The 16,658-nt window shown below is 40.6% G+C and overlaps 2 protein-coding genes across 3 annotated transcripts; both read left to right on the plus strand.

The window, feature by feature from the left end:
* Window positions 1-242: 242 nt before the first annotated feature.
* LOC139622447 (uncharacterized) lies at window positions 243-7,108 on the plus strand. 2 transcript variants are annotated; one of them, XM_071479756.1, is made up of 9 exons: window positions 243-468; window positions 563-912; window positions 3,529-3,625; window positions 5,615-5,686; window positions 5,779-5,882; window positions 6,092-6,152; window positions 6,417-6,553; window positions 6,657-6,759; window positions 6,841-7,108. In XM_071479756.1, exons 3-9 carry the CDS (start codon window positions 3,614-3,616, stop codon window positions 6,886-6,888), a joined length of 537 nt encoding a protein of 178 aa, XP_071335857.1. In that variant the 5' UTR covers window positions 243-468; window positions 563-912; window positions 3,529-3,613; the 3' UTR covers window positions 6,889-7,108. The 2 variants fall into 2 exon arrangements, with proteins under 2 accessions (XP_071335857.1, XP_071335856.1); XM_071479755.1 differs by lacking the exons at window positions 243-468; window positions 563-912 and having other exon boundaries at window positions 3,093-3,625.
* A 687-nt stretch (window positions 7,109-7,795) lies between these two features.
* tbxtb (T-box transcription factor Tb) lies at window positions 7,796-11,309 on the plus strand. Its single transcript, XM_071479757.1, has 8 exons — window positions 7,796-8,121; window positions 8,231-8,495; window positions 8,663-8,797; window positions 9,005-9,066; window positions 9,144-9,205; window positions 9,316-9,492; window positions 9,867-9,999; window positions 10,335-11,309. The coding sequence occupies exons 1-8, from the start codon at window positions 7,916-7,918 to the stop codon at window positions 10,603-10,605; spliced, it is 1,311 nt and encodes a 436-aa protein (XP_071335858.1). The 5' UTR covers window positions 7,796-7,915; the 3' UTR covers window positions 10,606-11,309.
* The last annotated feature ends 5,349 nt before the right edge of the window (window positions 11,310-16,658 follow it).

The following is a 16,658-nucleotide window of genomic DNA, read 5'->3' on the forward strand; positions in this document are numbered from 1 at the left end:
TCTCTAATGACTTGCACTTGGGGTGGGGGTGTGGGGGTAAAAAGAGCGCAATAAAGGATTTTAGAGGCCCTCTAGTAGGAATCCTTTGCTTCAAATTGCTGAGCAAATGAAACTACCCGTTGTTTCCTCAGCTCAGATCGAGAGCTTCTGTCACAGACGCGGAGGTGAGGCAGGACCAAAGCAGGCAAAGGCAAGAACACCTGCTGGGGCCTAATTGGTCCTTGCTGCAGTTGAATGGCTTCCTGTGGCTGTGTGTTTACTTCTCATTTGTTGTGTGTGCTCTGTTTCCCAGCCCCTGAAACAAGGGAGCCTCACTTTAAATCTCTATTCCCACATTTCCCGTCTCTGACTGTCTGTCTGCCTCCTTCTCTTTGTCTCTGTATTCAGAAACAAAAGAAGCTGGCTTCCTCCAAGCTGCTGCACAATGACTCATACCTGAAGTCCCTCCCCAAAACCAGTTATTACCTGGTAGGTCCCAACACACACAAAAAAAATGTGACACCTGACTTTTGATTTATGTTCTGTTATGTTTCATCTTCTATCACTGCATCTCTTCTCTGAGATCTTTGACCTCCAGAAGCAGTTAGCAGCGCGTGGACATATTAAAACCCACCATGACTTGGAGGACTTTCATAGGTGCATCAAGTATGGCGGTCACCCATCACAGCTACAGAGAAGTCTGCAGGAGATCAGGAAAAAGAGTTAAGTCTCAGATCCCTACACAGTACCTTTAGTTTTCTTCTTGGATGGACAGTATATGGAAAAACACTGCATGTGACTGTGTACGTATGTTGATATATTGTTAACAGTGCTGGAGAGCAGGTCTCAAGCTGAATTTCAGGACAAGACTCCAGAAGATCATCCCTGCACTGCTGAGGATGCAGGACACGAGGATGACGTTTGGCATTCCAGGTTGTGTATTAGTATTGACCACCATCAACATGCATCACTTTATCCTCCTGTAAAACATATTTCAGTGGATAGTTTCATGAAGTTGGTCTGTGGAATAATGTTAGCCAAAACTTCCATCAAACATATTTCAAATAATCATCATCGCTGCTCCTTTGATCATACAAAACCTGTAAGTTCATGGTTTAGATGTTCTTCTGGTGCCAACATGTTTTTCAAAGCTGAAAGCTCATATCTGAGAACCTACAGTCCATTTAGGTTTTTATGTCTTCAAAGATGGAGCCAGTATTGGTGGTGAGCTGGCAGTGAGATGGTGCTCAGCTGCAGAGGCCTCTGGTCTAACGCCGTGAGTCCTCTGAGTCTTTGTTTGCGCTGCCCTCAAGAACAAACACAGACTCCGCTGCAGGCTTGTTTAGCATGGACCCTCCTGCAGGAGAGAGCTGATTACTCACGTAGAAGTGAGATGACCAAACACAATCTGACCCTTCTGTTGTGGAGACTCACCTCCTCGGACGGCCGCTCTGACTCTTGCAAACATCATCCAGGGGTAAAATGTTGTAATTATGTCCACTACAAAAAGAGATATAGCAATTGGGCCGGTGGTGTCACTTCATGCCGGCACTGAGAGCAGATGTTGAAATGTTTGGAGAGTTTCTTCTCTTTTAAAGCTTTATGGGCTTCCAGGCAAACAGTGCTCCATTTACCAAAGGTGACAGAGATAATCTGAGAGCCGGTTAGACTTTGAGTTGTCATTAGTTATGTGAGTATTCTCCATGTTACAAAAAAAACAGTATAACTACATACAGTATTTTTCAGTGTTAGGGAAGTTTTATTAAAGATTTAGTTTCAGACAATTAAGCTGATGATTTAACTGCCATTGTCTTTTAGTTTATGCACCTGAACCACCACTCATTTCTTACTTCAACCAACACTTCTAGCTCAAGTTTTCATCTAAAAATCAACCAACATTTCGACTTCTCACAGCGATTGATCTTCAGTTTTCAGCTCCTTTACAGCACCTTCACATCGACTAACATTTTAGCTTCACTCAGTGCGAACGTTTAAACTGAAAAACGTCTTCGAGCACTTTCATTCAAACTGCAGTTTCAACTTCCAACTGTTTAAATGTCTTAAATGCTAAATTTCTGCAGCAAGTGCTAAAAAACTTTCTTTTCCAAATTTAACCTTTTCTAGTTGAAGACCTTGTGATACCTTGAAAGCACTGAGAACATTGATTTAAGTATGTTTTACTCATTTTTCCAAGTTGTGTTGGATGTTTTTATGTCCTCACACACAAAGTAAGACAATAAATAAATACAAATTACACAAATTATTATGTTCTTGCTTTTAATGACATTGAATGAAGACATTCATTTTCAAGGAATGTTTTTCAGATCTACTTTAAATGTGCGCATCTGTTCATATCACCCTCACTGTCCTTTGTGTTTACATGTTGTGAATGTGTAACAGAACAGTGTTATACTGTTGTTAATTAGGGCTGAACTCTGTTTAGTAGGAGCATGTATGTTGTTAGTACCAGGCTGCCACCGTGAAGCAGCACGTTGGCTTGGGGACGTTAGGAGCTTGGTAAGAAGACGAGTGAAGAGCCTGCGCTGACAAGTCTTCCATCAGTGTGAAATCTCACCGCTCCACAGACAAACATGGCGAGACAGGAGCCCCCACCCCCTCCCGCACACCCAGCCTGCCTGTGCCATGGGCACATTCCCCGCATCCATGAGAAATACCCAAAATAAAAGCAATTAGAACTGAAGCCAAAATAGGGAGTCGGCAAAGTCCTTGGTTATTTTTTTTTTAAGTAATGAGCCAATTTATCCAATCTGTCCCACTTTGTGGCTATTTATATGTTTATTATTAGCTGCTCTGATTTATTGGACAGTTGAGGCAGTAATTTCCTCTCTTTGTGGCCATCTGGTCATGGTCTCTTCAACACGTTGAATTTCACAAGTGTGCTGTACAGATCTGCAAAATTAGATTGACCAGAACATACCATGTCTATTACTATAAATTGTGCACTGGAAAATGTACATAAGACAGGGCTGGTCCAGCTGCCTCTTATTTTCCAGCATCCCGGCGACAGGCAGCATTTTAATCAGTTATTGGTGTTTATTATATTCAAGTTTCTACAGTTATCATGTCAGCACTAAATCTGTGCATATATGAGTGCACAGGTCCACATCCTCCTCCCTCCACCTGCGTCCTGTGCAGCTCGTGGGGTTTGTATAGATCTGTTACCTGCTGCACTGTCCTGTGAGTAAACGCTGCCTTGCTCAGGAGTCCTCCCCGGAGCCAGTTTGCACCCAGCAGACAAAGTGTGTTGTCACCCGAGTGCGCAGTGTTATCGGGTGTGAGCAGCACCGCACTATGGCTACTCTTGAGAAGTAGCACACCATTAGGAATATATTAACAACTCGACATTTTGTGCGCAGGTCACACATCACAGCAGCAAGCAGGCTGATAAAGATGTTTTTACACAATTGTAAAGGGGTGACGCAGCTTTTTTTCCCCATCATTATCTATTGGGTGAGGTTATGATTTCCTGCAGATGGCCTTTTGTTCTTCCAGCTTTAACACTGACTCATTTCAAATCTATGTGTGTAGGTTATTAGAGCTTGCGCCTGGTTCAGGGGAGAGTTCGGAGGAGCTGATCCTCAGAGGCAGCCAGGAAAAGGATGCAATTGAGCAAATGTTTCCCAAGGTTAGTATCAAAGCCACAGGGGCAGTAATCCCACTTAACAAGGGCAGTGAGAGACAAACGCACCTGGAGCAGTGATCGCCCAACAGACATAAACCCACCCTGATAGGATGCACTCAGCAGTGAGATGTATTACTGTGGGATGCTAATCTGTTTTCTTTGTGTCAAGCTTAGCCCTCCTTTCAGCTCTTCAGCTTTCTCCTATCATGTGTAAGTAACATAGTACACTCCACAACCACGATATTAAAGGTAAAATCAACATTTTGGGAAATATACTAATTTACTTTCTTGCTGTGAGCTAGATGAGAAGATTGGTGCCACCATCTCTGTGACACGAACTATGAAGCTTCCAGCACCTGGTTAGGTTAGCTTAGCTTATCTTAGGATAAAGACTGGAATATTAAGAGGTGACAGAGGCACACTGAGCAATACTCCCACTCTTGACAGCGATAGCAGAGATCAGGGGAGAGGCTGGTAAAGAGAAAAAGAGAAAAGCAAGAAGGTTGGAGATGAGGTTATGCTCAGATGCTGAGATGAGCATATACGGACAAGCACGCAGGACTCATTTTTCTCTCACCTCTGTGTCAAACTGGGCCCGAGCAAACAGAGGATGAGCCTGGATGGGGGGAGAGCAGGGGAAAGCAAACAGTGGTCAGACAAGACTGGTCAAAGCATTACTCACCGCAACTTTGTGTTGACATCTCAGATCCACCGCTGCCGGAGTGGCCTGTCACCCCTATTGACGTCCTCAGGGTGTCAATCCGAGGTTCAGGCTGTGAGTGTTTGTGAGGTGCATATAGTACAGACATATATAGGCATGGGATACTTTCATAATGTATGCCCTTAGCTGTTTATCTGATAACATTAGGTATTTTTGTTCTTCATAGGTTATAATTTGGATAGCGTTTGATTATGTGAGTGCCTCCTCACATCATCACTGAGTAAATTTAAAGTAGAAAGTGTTGTAAAGATCAAGATTATCAGTTCTTGTATTTATTAGGCCACATTTTGTGTCCATAATGTTAATATGGAGGGATACAATTCAGTTACTCTGCAATGTCCAGTTGATCCTTATAAAACTGCATCAGGCAGGTGTTAGCTCTACAATTTTTATTACAATACATCGTCATGTTTTCAGTTATTTAATACAAATGTGATAAGATAATGAAAACGAATCATGATACCAGTGTTTCTGCATCTTTTAGCCCATTTGTTACAAATTAAATCTAGTTTATATGGGTGCCAACTGTTATCCACAGTGATTTAGATATTTCTTGTTTTTCACAGTTTGAAGGTTGCCACATTGCTTCCATGTATTTCATTGTGAAATCAGCTAGTTTAGACTTTGAATATGTTTTTCTTAGATTTTTTTTAAGTGTTAGATAATGTTAAATAGACTGTTTAAGTTTTTCAAATGAGTCTACACTTATAAACTATGTTATAATGCAACAGTGTCAAACAACTACACATACAAACACAGAGGGCGTTGACAGAAACATCATAACTTCAGCAAAATTGTTTCTCTTAAAGTTGATTTTCAAAAATCCCATTATAAAAATGATTAGTAGGAAAGTAAAATTATTTGTAATAAATGCTGTTATGTTCCTTTAACTTATAAAAAGAAGCAAAGTGAATACATACTTAAAAGTGTTAATTTGACTCGCACCTGCATTTTATTGTTTGAGGGTAGGAGGAATGGGCTCAGAGCTCTATAGTACCATATAGAGCAGCAACATTAAGTTGCAGTGCTGCAGTCTCACATCAGGAAGTGGCCAAGTGTGACAGTTAGCGCTGGGTTGGGTGTTAGAGGAGGAGAGAAAGGCGCCAAATGGGACACTAGGACTGTGGGAAATAACACTGGCTATGACACGTCTGACTTTTACACCACGGTTACCCCAGCTCATACACAAGGCCGGGGATGTCTCTTTTTAAATTACGAAATGATTAATGGACAAGGAAATGATAAATGAACGTAATATGTGCCACCCATAGATGAAAGCCCCCACGTTTGCAACACTACAGCCTAACATTATGAGGAACTTCCAAAGCAAGATGCCTGATTTGGTAGGTCAGCCGTCAATGTTGCCTTTTTTTAGTTACCGTTTGTGGTAGCCCAGCAGGAGAGACAGCTCATATTTACTGTTTTCTCACACCAGATTATACCTGAGATTCCCGAGAAGAGCAGGAAAGCAGAGATTTACTTGAGACGCCTCAGACAAATGCATGAGCTTTGCTTAAGCAACATGGCTTTCTCCCAAAGGTCGGTAATTCAGCAGACAGAAACATTAGAAAAAGAAGAAAATGATGCACTGTCACTGAAAATTTAGTCTTTTTCTATGAGTTCAAATTTGGTAATATTCTGGCCCAGGAAGGAGACAGGAGATCAGAAGCGTATTCAAGAAGTCTTTTAACTTCTCTTTAAACTGAGAGGGGTTTGTTTTTCTCTGCTTGCTGTGAACTCTGGTCCAGACTGTTGGACAGAGAGACAGACTCGCTGTGCTGGCAGGAGGAACGAGGCGTCCAAGATTTGGTTAGTAACACAAACCAGCCACAACACAACACAACACAACATAACACCACAGAGCTCTATGGAAGCTAACACGTAGCTGTCACACACTATCTACCTTTAACGTTTGTCTTTTTTTTTTTCTTCTTCTTTTCTTTTTGGAAGCTTTAATGGCAACAGGTCACAGTGAATAGAGTTACAAGCAAACAGTGGTTATTTGTGAACATGACACTGTTACACGTCTGGATGTAAATCCGTTCACGTTATTCCATTCTTGCTCTTCCATAGGTGCTTCCAGGCCTTAACCTTAAACAAGGGAAGACAAACCAAACCAACCAGCCACCTCTCCGTTCTCTGAAACAGCCAAGTGTCCAGAATGACCGACCTTCATGTCCCCAACAGCTGAGCAGAATGACTTCAGCCAGGTGCACAAATATGCATAACCTTATTTTTTTTTTCATTTGTTTGATGGAGACAGAAGACAGATTGCCACTTGGCATGCTTCATGACTGGGTGTTTTCTTGGCAGCCACCGACGTTTTGAGACTCTGGTTTTGGACACAGCAGTGTGCTGCCGTAAAACACTGGATCCCTTATCCATTGAAGATGTGTGTCAACAAAAGCACATACAGGTAAAATGATTTCTCAGGATGAAGTCATTGTTGTTCAGATTGAATTGTCTTTTAAAATATTATTTTCTGTTCTCACTTTAGATAATTGACCGAGGGTTTAAACTATGGAGAACTTATACAGACCACTGAAGATACGACCTCCTCTTTATAGGGAATTTGTGTAGTGCTTTGTCCATCTCACATTGGTTAACTTTTATACTGTATACAGCAGTACATAACAACAATACTGTATTATAGTTAAATCCTGATTTCATGATTTCTGTATGACAGCTTTTTCATTTTTTTCCAACAACATTTAAACTATAATAAAAATTGATGATGATTTATAGCAGCAGTTTGTTCAATTTAGTGCCACTTAAATAGCTGTTTGTTTGTAATAAAAAGTATCAAATCATGAGGTTGAGTTTTCTTTCATGAAAAGAACAAAACCAACGATGTTATAAAAAGTGTTAGTGATTTCTTTAGACAGCTGGACACCAGTTTTGCAAACTTCACAATCGGGAGTAAATAGGTTATTTGTTGGTGACTATATTAAGCTGCGGATTAACATGTTAGTGAGTATTTACAGCAGCAGCAGCTCAGTGCAGGTGGATCATAATAAACAGTGCCCATGTTCATCTTAAGGAAGGCACATGTCACCTTGTGCCACCGTGTGGCTGACAGATGTGTTTTTATTAATTCAACAATGGAGCTGGATCGAAAAAAAGCGACGTGCAAGTTAAAGCTAAACTGGAAACAAACCTAAGCCTTGAGGCGCTGAGGACCAGCCACGGCCCGCCAGTCTACAGCGGTTTCATTTCTGCAGGTGTGGCTTTGATCTAAGTGTCAATATTTACAGGTTGATGTAATAAAGAAGGCTAAACTTCTTTATTCAAAACGCTGTCACCCTGTGGACCTCAATGATATGGCCGCTCCCAGCCAATCGGTGACAAGCCCGCAAAGATCAAAGAGGAGATGAACCAACCACCTCTGCTGCAGACACCCGTCCTGACATGGAGCGTCTCTTCAGGCTATATATTTGGTTCATGAAGTCCAGCGTCCTGGGATAAACGTTGCCTTTGTAGAGACAAGAAGAAGAAAGAGATTCTGGGACAGATTTATTTTTTTCAGTAAGCCCTGTGATTACAACTACTTAGCCCTGGAGCTGTTGGACAGGATGGCCGCAGGCGCTGGCGAGTGCCCCGGGAAGGCCAGTCAGTACCGGGTGGACCACCTCCTCAGTGCGGTGGAGAGCGAGCTGCAGGCCGGCAGCGAGAAGGGCGACCCTACGGAGAGGGAACTGAAGGTCTCCCTGGATGAGAGCGAGCTCTGGCAAAGGTTTAAGGATCTTACGAATGAAATGATAGTTACAAAGAATGGCAGGTGAGCTCAACTGTGCACAGGGCATTTAATATCTACATAGAAAAATTAAACACCGCACTTTTAAAGATAATAAATGCACTTTTTTTTTTTAACTTTTCTTTGAATCAAGGCGCATGTTTCCCGTGCTGAAAGTGAACGTGTCTGGATTGGACCCGAACGCCATGTATTCGTTTTTGCTAGACTTTGTATCTGCGGACAACCACAGGTGGAAATATGTGAACGGGGAGTGGGTCCCCGGAGGAAAGCCTGAGCCTCAAACTCCCAGCTGTGTGTACATCCATCCGGACTCTCCAAACTTCGGAGCGCACTGGATGAAAGCTCCAGTCTCCTTTAGTAAAGTCAAACTCACCAATAAACTCAACGGGGGAGGTCAGGTAAGGAGACGACAGGGTGTTCTATGTTGCACTTTTCTTTGTGTCTTTCCACGTATTTTTCCTGTTTTTCCCCACAAATCCACGCTTTATTGAAATTTAATTTGGAAATAAAGTTATAACCTTGACATATGAAATTAACATCTTTGTGCCGATGTGTTGTTTTTCAGATAATGTTAAATTCTTTACACAAGTACGAGCCACGCATCCATATAGTACGCGTAGGAGGCCCGAGGAGGATGATCACCAGCCACTCTTTCCCAGAGACACAGTTCATTGCAGTGACTGCATACCAAAACGAAGAGGTTGGCAATAAAACAATTCTAAGTAACACACTGATTACAAATTAATACTACAAAAAGTGTATATAACAATAATGTGTCTTGTATGTGCGTAAAGTGTATGCGTAATTTACGCACGGTATTTACGCACGCTTTGGTTTATCTTCTATGATTTACTGATACCAAAACACGATTCCTTATTATTTATTGTTGTTTATGTTTGGGTTTTAGATAACTTCTCTTAAAATAAAGTACAATCCTTTTGCCAAGGCCTTCCTAGATGCAAAGGAGAGGTAAGTGTCTTCATGAAGGGAAAAAGTTCAGTCCAATAATTTGTCTGGTAGAAATTAATGGATTTTTATTCTTGCAGAAGTGATAACAAAGATATCAGAGAAGATGCCAGTGAAAACCAACAGTCAGCCTACTCTCAATGTAATTATACACCAGTATTTATTTCTAATTTGTCCAGTTATATCTCAGACAAATATGGTTATATAGTGTCCAAACGGTCCCGTCATGTCTGTTCTCCTCTGTGGAGCCAGTAGGTGGCTGGTTTATTCCTGGCACAAGCTCCCTCTGCCCTCCTGCCAGTCCTCACAACCAGTTTGGGAGCCCCATCACCCTCTCTTCATCCCATGGCTGTGAACGGTACTCCACCCTGAGGAACCACCGCGCTGCCCCGTACACCAGCCCATACACCCATCGGTCCAACTCTCCCAGTGAGTGCCCTTCTCCACCTTTTACCTTCATACATCCAGGAATTACACCACTTCCTCCCCGGCTATTAACAAGAAACTCAAACAAATGTTGTTGAGTGAGGAATGTTTTGCATTCCTCTGGCTTTTGTGTGAGAGGTGCCACAGAGCTATAAATGGCTGGGTTTCAGACGGGGGAATGTATGGGCAGAAGATTCACACCTTTAACTGTCATACTGATATCAGAGGGACAAGTCCTGAATCATACTAAGCAACTAAACAACAGGTTTAGTAAGAAAACAACAGTTTTAGTGATAAAGGATTTGATTTCCTACAAAGTGTATCTGAAACCACCAGTGACCTGTGCACCTCCTAAACCCCAGCGCTTCTGTTTGTAGCGGGTTACTCTGATAACTCCTCAGCCTGTCTATCGATGCTGTCAAGCCACGATAACTGGTCCAGTCTACAGATGCCAACACACTCCAGCATGATGCCCATGGCCCACAATTCCACCTCTGGAACCAACTCCAGGTTTGTGTAGTTTCTCTTTGTTTATTTACATTGCATCTGCTCAGAAACAAAAAGAAAATAATGGAGAAAGAGAAAAGAACTAAATGACATTAATCTGACATGCAAGTAGTACCTCATTCTCAACAAATATTTCTGTTCTCAACTCGTTTTTGCAAACATTCTCTTAACATTCTCTATCTATAATGTATGATAATTCATAAATATATCTGACTGGGCTTAAAACACTTAAAAAACATTTATGGATACAATTTGATCTTTTCCCTGAGTAGCAACTCTAAAACATCCTAAGATGAGATGAATAAGACGTTTTTTTTTCTGTCCATCTCTCTGTACAGTCAGTACACTAACCTGTGGTCTGTGAGCAACTCGCCCCTGACTCCTGTGCCTCAGAATGGAGGGATAAACAACAGCCTGAGCTCCCAGTTCCTTCGAGGGTCCAACAGCCACTACCCAGGCCTGTCTCACTCTGTCACAGCGCCCTCCTCTGGCTCTCCCATGTATGAGAGCAGCACAGCCACAGAGGTGCATGATACATCTCACTATGACACCTCCCCACAGGGGCGACTACCCTCAGCCTGGACCCCTGTTACACCGCCGTCCCTCTGATGGAAGTGTCTCTGCAAGCTGAGGGACGGCCATGAAATGTTGTCTGCAGGATGTTTCATCTGATGTGACTTAAAGGAAGAATCAACCCCAAATTAAATAGGTTTTATTTGTTTACAAATCGAATTTCACAGACAAGCTCAGTTGTTGTTTTCAGGGAGGTTGAATTAATATTTACAATTCAAGAATTTTTCACTTTTTCAACCCTTGTATTTATGTAATGTTTCTATGAATTACATTTTCTATATGTTTTTTTTAAACTAAAAAAAAAACCCAACAAAATTAATGTTTATTTTTATTTTTGGTTGAATGTCCCTTCAGTTCATCAGATGCTTTTGTTCAGCATAACAGGAAACAGTATATTTTAATGTTTGTGACCATAAACCATTTTTAACCTGCTTATATTAAGCATAAGTCAATGATATTCACAGCAGAAAGCAGAGAACATACAGCTGCAAATTGTTAATAGTGTAAATGAGAAAGCAAACAAGGTTTTACATGTAAATAGATAAAAGAAGCTTTTTGCTCCACAGTGACGCTGTTTGAGCTGTTATGTTCCAGATGAAATGAAAAGGAGGAGTGAATGTCAATATTCTGCTATGCAGATGATACACAACTTTCCGTGTCATTAAAAAATTATGTCCAGGTCTCTCAGGTGGCTGTTTTTGAGGCCTTTAACATGACAATAAAAACTTGAATTTGCTTCACTTTCTGTTGCACATCACTTACTACACTTACATAAAACGCGTTGTTTTATCACGTAGAAGCAGTGCCACCTTGGGAATTCCTCAGTGGGCATGTTTGAAAATATCTACACAGGTGGTTCATAAAGTCAGGGCCAGGGACCACCAGGGTTGCTTCAAATTAAGGGAGGTCCCCGACAACATAAGGGGCAGTTTCATTTGAGTGTCCTCACAGTGTTGGGAGAAAAAATGGGTCAGTGGTCTAATTGGTCTTGATAGAATTTTCATCACTTCCACAGAAATCAGTGCATGTTAAATCCACCAGTTTTGTTGAATATTCAACCTACAACACCAAAAATTTAAAAGGTCTCATCTTAAATATCATCTAAGACTCATCCCAAAATCCCAATTCTGTCGTTTCTGTGCTTATTTGTTAGATTTGGCTCTTTGTTGTGCACTTTCAGTCAGAGGTTTGTGATAAAACAAACTGTACCGCTGATGCTTTTCTCCCCAGCAGCTGCTGAAACTATAACTTTAAAATGCATCTTATATTTTTTCACTGGAAATATGCAGTAAAAGTGTCAGCTACCTCAGTTCATCCTTCTGCTCCCCTTTTTGAGAGTAGAGCAGCAGGGAGGGAGTGTTTTGCTCACATGGGTGAGGAATTGCATCCGTGTACATCTGAAGGAGGGGGGTGGACTGCTGGGACTGTATGGACTGTGTGTGGATGTCAGGGTGAGAAACCCCAGAGATCAACACTAAACTTTAACCCTTTCACCCTGTTTCTATTCACATCTCCCTGACATGAGAGCAGTGTGCTCCTACAGGCTAGACTTTCATATAAAGTTAGTCAAACATTACTTGAAGGCTTTGGTCAAGGATAAATAAGATTTATGGTGTTTTCAAAACAAATGAATACTGATTGAAATTATTGAACTGCACTCTGTTCAATCCCCTTTAAGTATGCACAGTGCTTTTTAGCACCATCCCATCACAGTGCAAGCCAAGACAAGCAGTTTGTCAGTTAGGTGTCAAAAATGTATTAAGTCATGTCAGTGCAGGCATGACAAAAATAACCTTAGTATGTTATCTGTGTTCAACCTACTGTATTGAACTGAAACCTCTGACACATATTTAAAAGTTTTTCTGACTAAAAAGTGATCCATCATTTTTACATCATTTATAATCTAGAAATTTTAACTTGTAATAATTTAAAATCAACACCAAATCTTTTTTTTTTGTCTTCCTTCTACCACATATGTATTTGTATAGTAATTAAGTATAAGCAAGATAATTTCTGATTTAATCATATTTAAAACAAAACTGCCAAAACAAACTGGATATCAAGACATATCTGTGGCTTCAGAGGTTAGATGTCTCCAAAGGGTTTTATCTCAGTAGAAAAGAATCAGACTGTTTTGACCTTGTTTAACCACTTTATTTAACTTTTCACATATCAGTATGTGAGTGTGTGCATATATGAAAGCTCGTATTACTGCAGCCATGGACACTTATTCTTTGTTGTTTACAGGAATGTTTCATGAAACGTTCCTGTAAACAACAATAAGTGTATGTAAGTGCATATGCTGCCAAGTGTGGTTTCTTGCCAGGAGCTTTTCTTTTCCACCACCATGTGTGCTTTTGTTGGCAATGGGTGTTGCAGCCATGTTATCTTACAGGCAGGGACTACGGACTACCAGAACAATGTCATTTGTTTTGTTTGTGTTTTTGAACTCTCTTACATGCTTTAACTTTCACTGTCTTGGAGTTCTCTGGTGTATTCATAGTATATTGTCCTTCATGATTCCTGATGGATGACACAAATTATTTAGGAAAGCCTGCAGGGTGCCTGGTTAGTTTTGTAAGCTTCAATGTCAAGTCTTTAAGCTGGAATGTCAAGTCTTCTCTGAAACACAGAAAGGTACTCACACATCTTAATCATCTCTCTAATATTGCATTCCTCCATGAGATTAATCTCCGTAGTTCTGATCAATTAAGATTTTGAGGTTGATGGGTGGGACAAGCATAACATCTTGTTCCTGATATTGATTACACATCACCTCATTTTAGGTGTAAACTGTGTATTCTGTCTGAATTTTTCAGTAGCTCCTCTAAAACAGTGTCCGAATCAAAATTGGCACAAACAATCCAACTTCTTCTTCAGGCATGTGGCGTAACTGCTGTTCCTACATTTAGGGGCTATTTATTTATTTCCCCAATCCATAAAACTTTCTCATGATTTAATTATTCCTTTATTGACAAAAATTCTCCCAATGGTAGCTGCTTGTGAATATCTGTCTACAGTCATCTCTGACCACGGTCCTTTGACTATGGGGCTATGCATTCCGGGCGCAGTCCCCAGTCATCACCCATGGAGACTTAACCTCTCAGATGAGGCTTTTATCATTTTCATGAAATCTGTATTATAAAATGTTCTCACCCATAATCAGACCACGGGAATGTCATCCACAATGATATGGGAATTGTTGAAGGCATTCTTGAGGGGGCAATTTATCTCAATGCGTGAATGTGAAAGAAAACTGAATGCCGTAAGCAGCTGACAGATGATATTTTGAAATTAGATATAAGGTACAGTCATTCAGCCTTGGATGACATGCTCAAACAGCGTCTGACACTTCAAATGAAGTTTGATCTGCTCTCGCCACGCCGGGCAGAAAATCTTATTTTGAAGTTTAGACATGGCTACTATGAATATAGCAAGAAGCCTGGGAAAGTTTTAGTACACCAGCTACGTCAGAGGATAGATTATCAGTACATACCTGAAATTATTGATGAACAATGTCTAAAGAACCCCAACCATTTCAAAATAAATTCTTTCTTTCATCACTACTATTTCTGACTCTGCACTTCAGACCCACAAGAAAAATAAATCTGCCTTAGACAAGTTTTTTCACAATCTTGACATTCCCTGAGTACACCTGGAGCTGGCTGCTGAGCTAAAGGGTGATATTTCAGTTGAGGAAATCATGGCGGTGATTAGAATTACACAGGGTGGTAAATCTCCAGGGCCTAATGGCAACCCGAATTTTATAAGACATTCTTCCCTAAATAGCCTTTATAGTCCATCTCCATTCGACACACCAGAGATTTTACTATCACTTGATGCTGAGATTGGGTGGAGAGAAATTATCTTTTTTAAATTCTCCAAAAATTTGGTTTTGGCCCAAAGTTTCTATCCTGGACTAAAATTCTTCATTTCTCCCTAATGGCCAGTACGCACACCAACAATAATCTCTCCGCTTACTTAAATCTGCAAAGAGGTACTAGGCAAGGCTGTCCGATGTCTTGAGCTGCTAGCACAAGCAGCATCAGGACACTAATATTTGAGGTCAGGAGTGTAAAGTCACTTAACGCAGATGATTTGCTGTTATATGTTTCCAATCTTCTCTGAAGTCTCTCTAGACTTCTAGATATATTTACAAAATTTGAGAAAATATCTGGCTATTAAATGAAAAAGGTGAGTTAATGCCAAGCAACATAGCTGCAAAAAATCTCCTTTAATTTGACCCCTTTTAAAATCCACACAAAATGTCATATATCTGGCAATCTGGATTAAACATAAAGACTTCTAAAAGGTTAACTTCTTGCCCCTGATTAGAACCTTCTGTATCTGGCTTAAGAGTGAGATCCTTTTATTACAGGACCTCTTTGTAGATAATAATTTTGCATCTTTTGAGGCACTAGTGAACAGATTTGGTATCCCTGGGTCCCATTTTAAGAAACATTTTCTTATCTTAGTATCTACAGCTGCGTTAGGAAAGAATTAAAACAGATTATAGGTGGGATATATGACCTTAATCTATACAATTTTAGATCATCTGAAAAATAAGTGGGAAGAGGAATTCCTGATGCAATTTGCCAGAGAATTATCTGTAGGATCAACTCATCATCCATTTGTCAACTGTATGCTGTTGTACAGTTTAAGATAGGGGGGTACACCATCTTTACTGTTCAAACATCAGATTGTCAGGAATTAGACCAGACATACTTCAATATGTTACAGACCCAGACCCTTGCAAGCCTATTACACATGCTCTGGACATGTCCAAGACTACACCAGTTCTGTCAGTCAATTTTGAATGCTTTATCTAAAATACTAAAAGAACCATTGGATCCATTCCCTCCTATTGCATCTTATGGTGTTGCACCACAGGCTGTGCATCTAAACAATCATAAGTGCATCATGCTGGCCCTCCGCACTTTGTTGGCCAGGTGGCACATACTGTTCGAATGGGAGGAACCAAACTAGAGAAGATTAGATACTCTTTCCTAGGGTTTGCTCTGAAATTTTATGTGATTTGGCAGCCATTCTTGATAGGTAGGGAAAAAAATGGTGGGGGGCGGGGGGTTAATATATACACCCAAATATAACCATATGTTTAACAGACTTAAACGCGGCCTGTAGCCAGCTTGAGACAAATTGCTGCAATGAAGACTCAAGTTAGGGCAACCCATCAGGGCAGTTTCCCATCTTTGCATGAACTGAAACTCATTTCTTTCCGCCCTCATAAAACATGTGAATATTCTTCAGTATGAGCTCCATCCATCAAGCTTATGTTTCACAAGCATCTTTCACTGAGTCAGTAACTGCATCTTCTGTACTGTATGTCCAGTGTACCACAGAGCTATTTATAGTAAACAGGATGAAATGCACACAATAAAATAATTACTTATACTTTTTACTTATTGCAACAGTAAACTGCTGTGTTGTCTCATTTGCCACAGGAAGGACATTACGCCAGAGATATTCATGTATCAACCAATAGTGTTGCTGATGGTGGACCTTATGTGACCTCAAGGGACTCAGCATGATTGGGGGCAGTAAGTTTGCAGGTAAGTGAATGAACGATCCACGTTATTTATGGCTAATCCAGCTCCTTTGCTAATAGAACATCATGATATGACGTAGCCTATGTCTGACCTCTATGTGAGTTCCATTTATTAATGATGAAGCCCACAAGGATGGTAAGATATAGTTATTTCATAATAACTCTGATGTCTTCTCATCTAGCATCGTCATCACATAAAATTTTTAGTCTGTTCAGGACTTTGGTTTATGAGCAAATATCTGCAGAACTAATGACATTCCCATTAAGTTCAGCTACACTCACAGAGTAAGCAAAATTGGATTTTTTTTTCCCCCTCTGTGAAATTGTGACATTTGTCTCATCTTTTTTACTCTTTCAGTTTGTGTTTGCATGTTCATCAATCTGCATATACAGCAAGTTAAACTTTCTATTGCACAAAATAGTGCTACTTAAAGAGAAAACTCTACAGCATTAATATGTGTAGACTAGAGCATATGGTGTTTGAATATCCAGACAGTGTGACACAAAGTGCAGAGCAGCTGTG

The sequence above is a fragment of the Trachinotus anak genome, unplaced genomic scaffold (assembly GCF_046630095.1).
Source record: "Trachinotus anak isolate AG129_WGS33_773 ecotype Australia unplaced genomic scaffold, CSIRO_AGI_Tana_v1 ptg000007l, whole genome shotgun sequence".
Taxonomy (NCBI): Eukaryota; Metazoa; Chordata; class Actinopteri; order Carangiformes; family Carangidae; genus Trachinotus; species Trachinotus anak.

Bases quoted from the DNA above. Each gene is read 5' to 3' on its own strand.
- tbxtb (XM_071479757.1), top strand. From the start codon at position 7,916: ATGGCCGCAGGCGCTGGCGAGTGCCCCGGGAAGGCCAGTCAGTACCGG. The intron at 9,206-9,315 runs GTAATTATACAC...CTGTGGAGCCAG, and splicing joins ACAGTCAGCCTACTCTCAAT to TAGGTGGCTGGTTTATTCCT. The intron at 10,000-10,334 runs GTTTGTGTAGTT...CTCTCTGTACAG, and splicing joins ACCTCTGGAACCAACTCCAG to TCAGTACACTAACCTGTGGT.
- LOC139622447 (XM_071479755.1), top strand. From the start codon at position 3,473: ATGGCCTTTTGTTCTTCCAGCTTTAACACTGACTCATTTCAAATCTAT. The intron at 5,883-6,091 runs GTCGGTAATTCA...ACTCTGGTCCAG, and splicing joins AACATGGCTTTCTCCCAAAG to ACTGTTGGACAGAGAGACAG. The intron at 6,554-6,656 runs GTGCACAAATAT...TTTTCTTGGCAG, and splicing joins AGCAGAATGACTTCAGCCAG to CCACCGACGTTTTGAGACTC.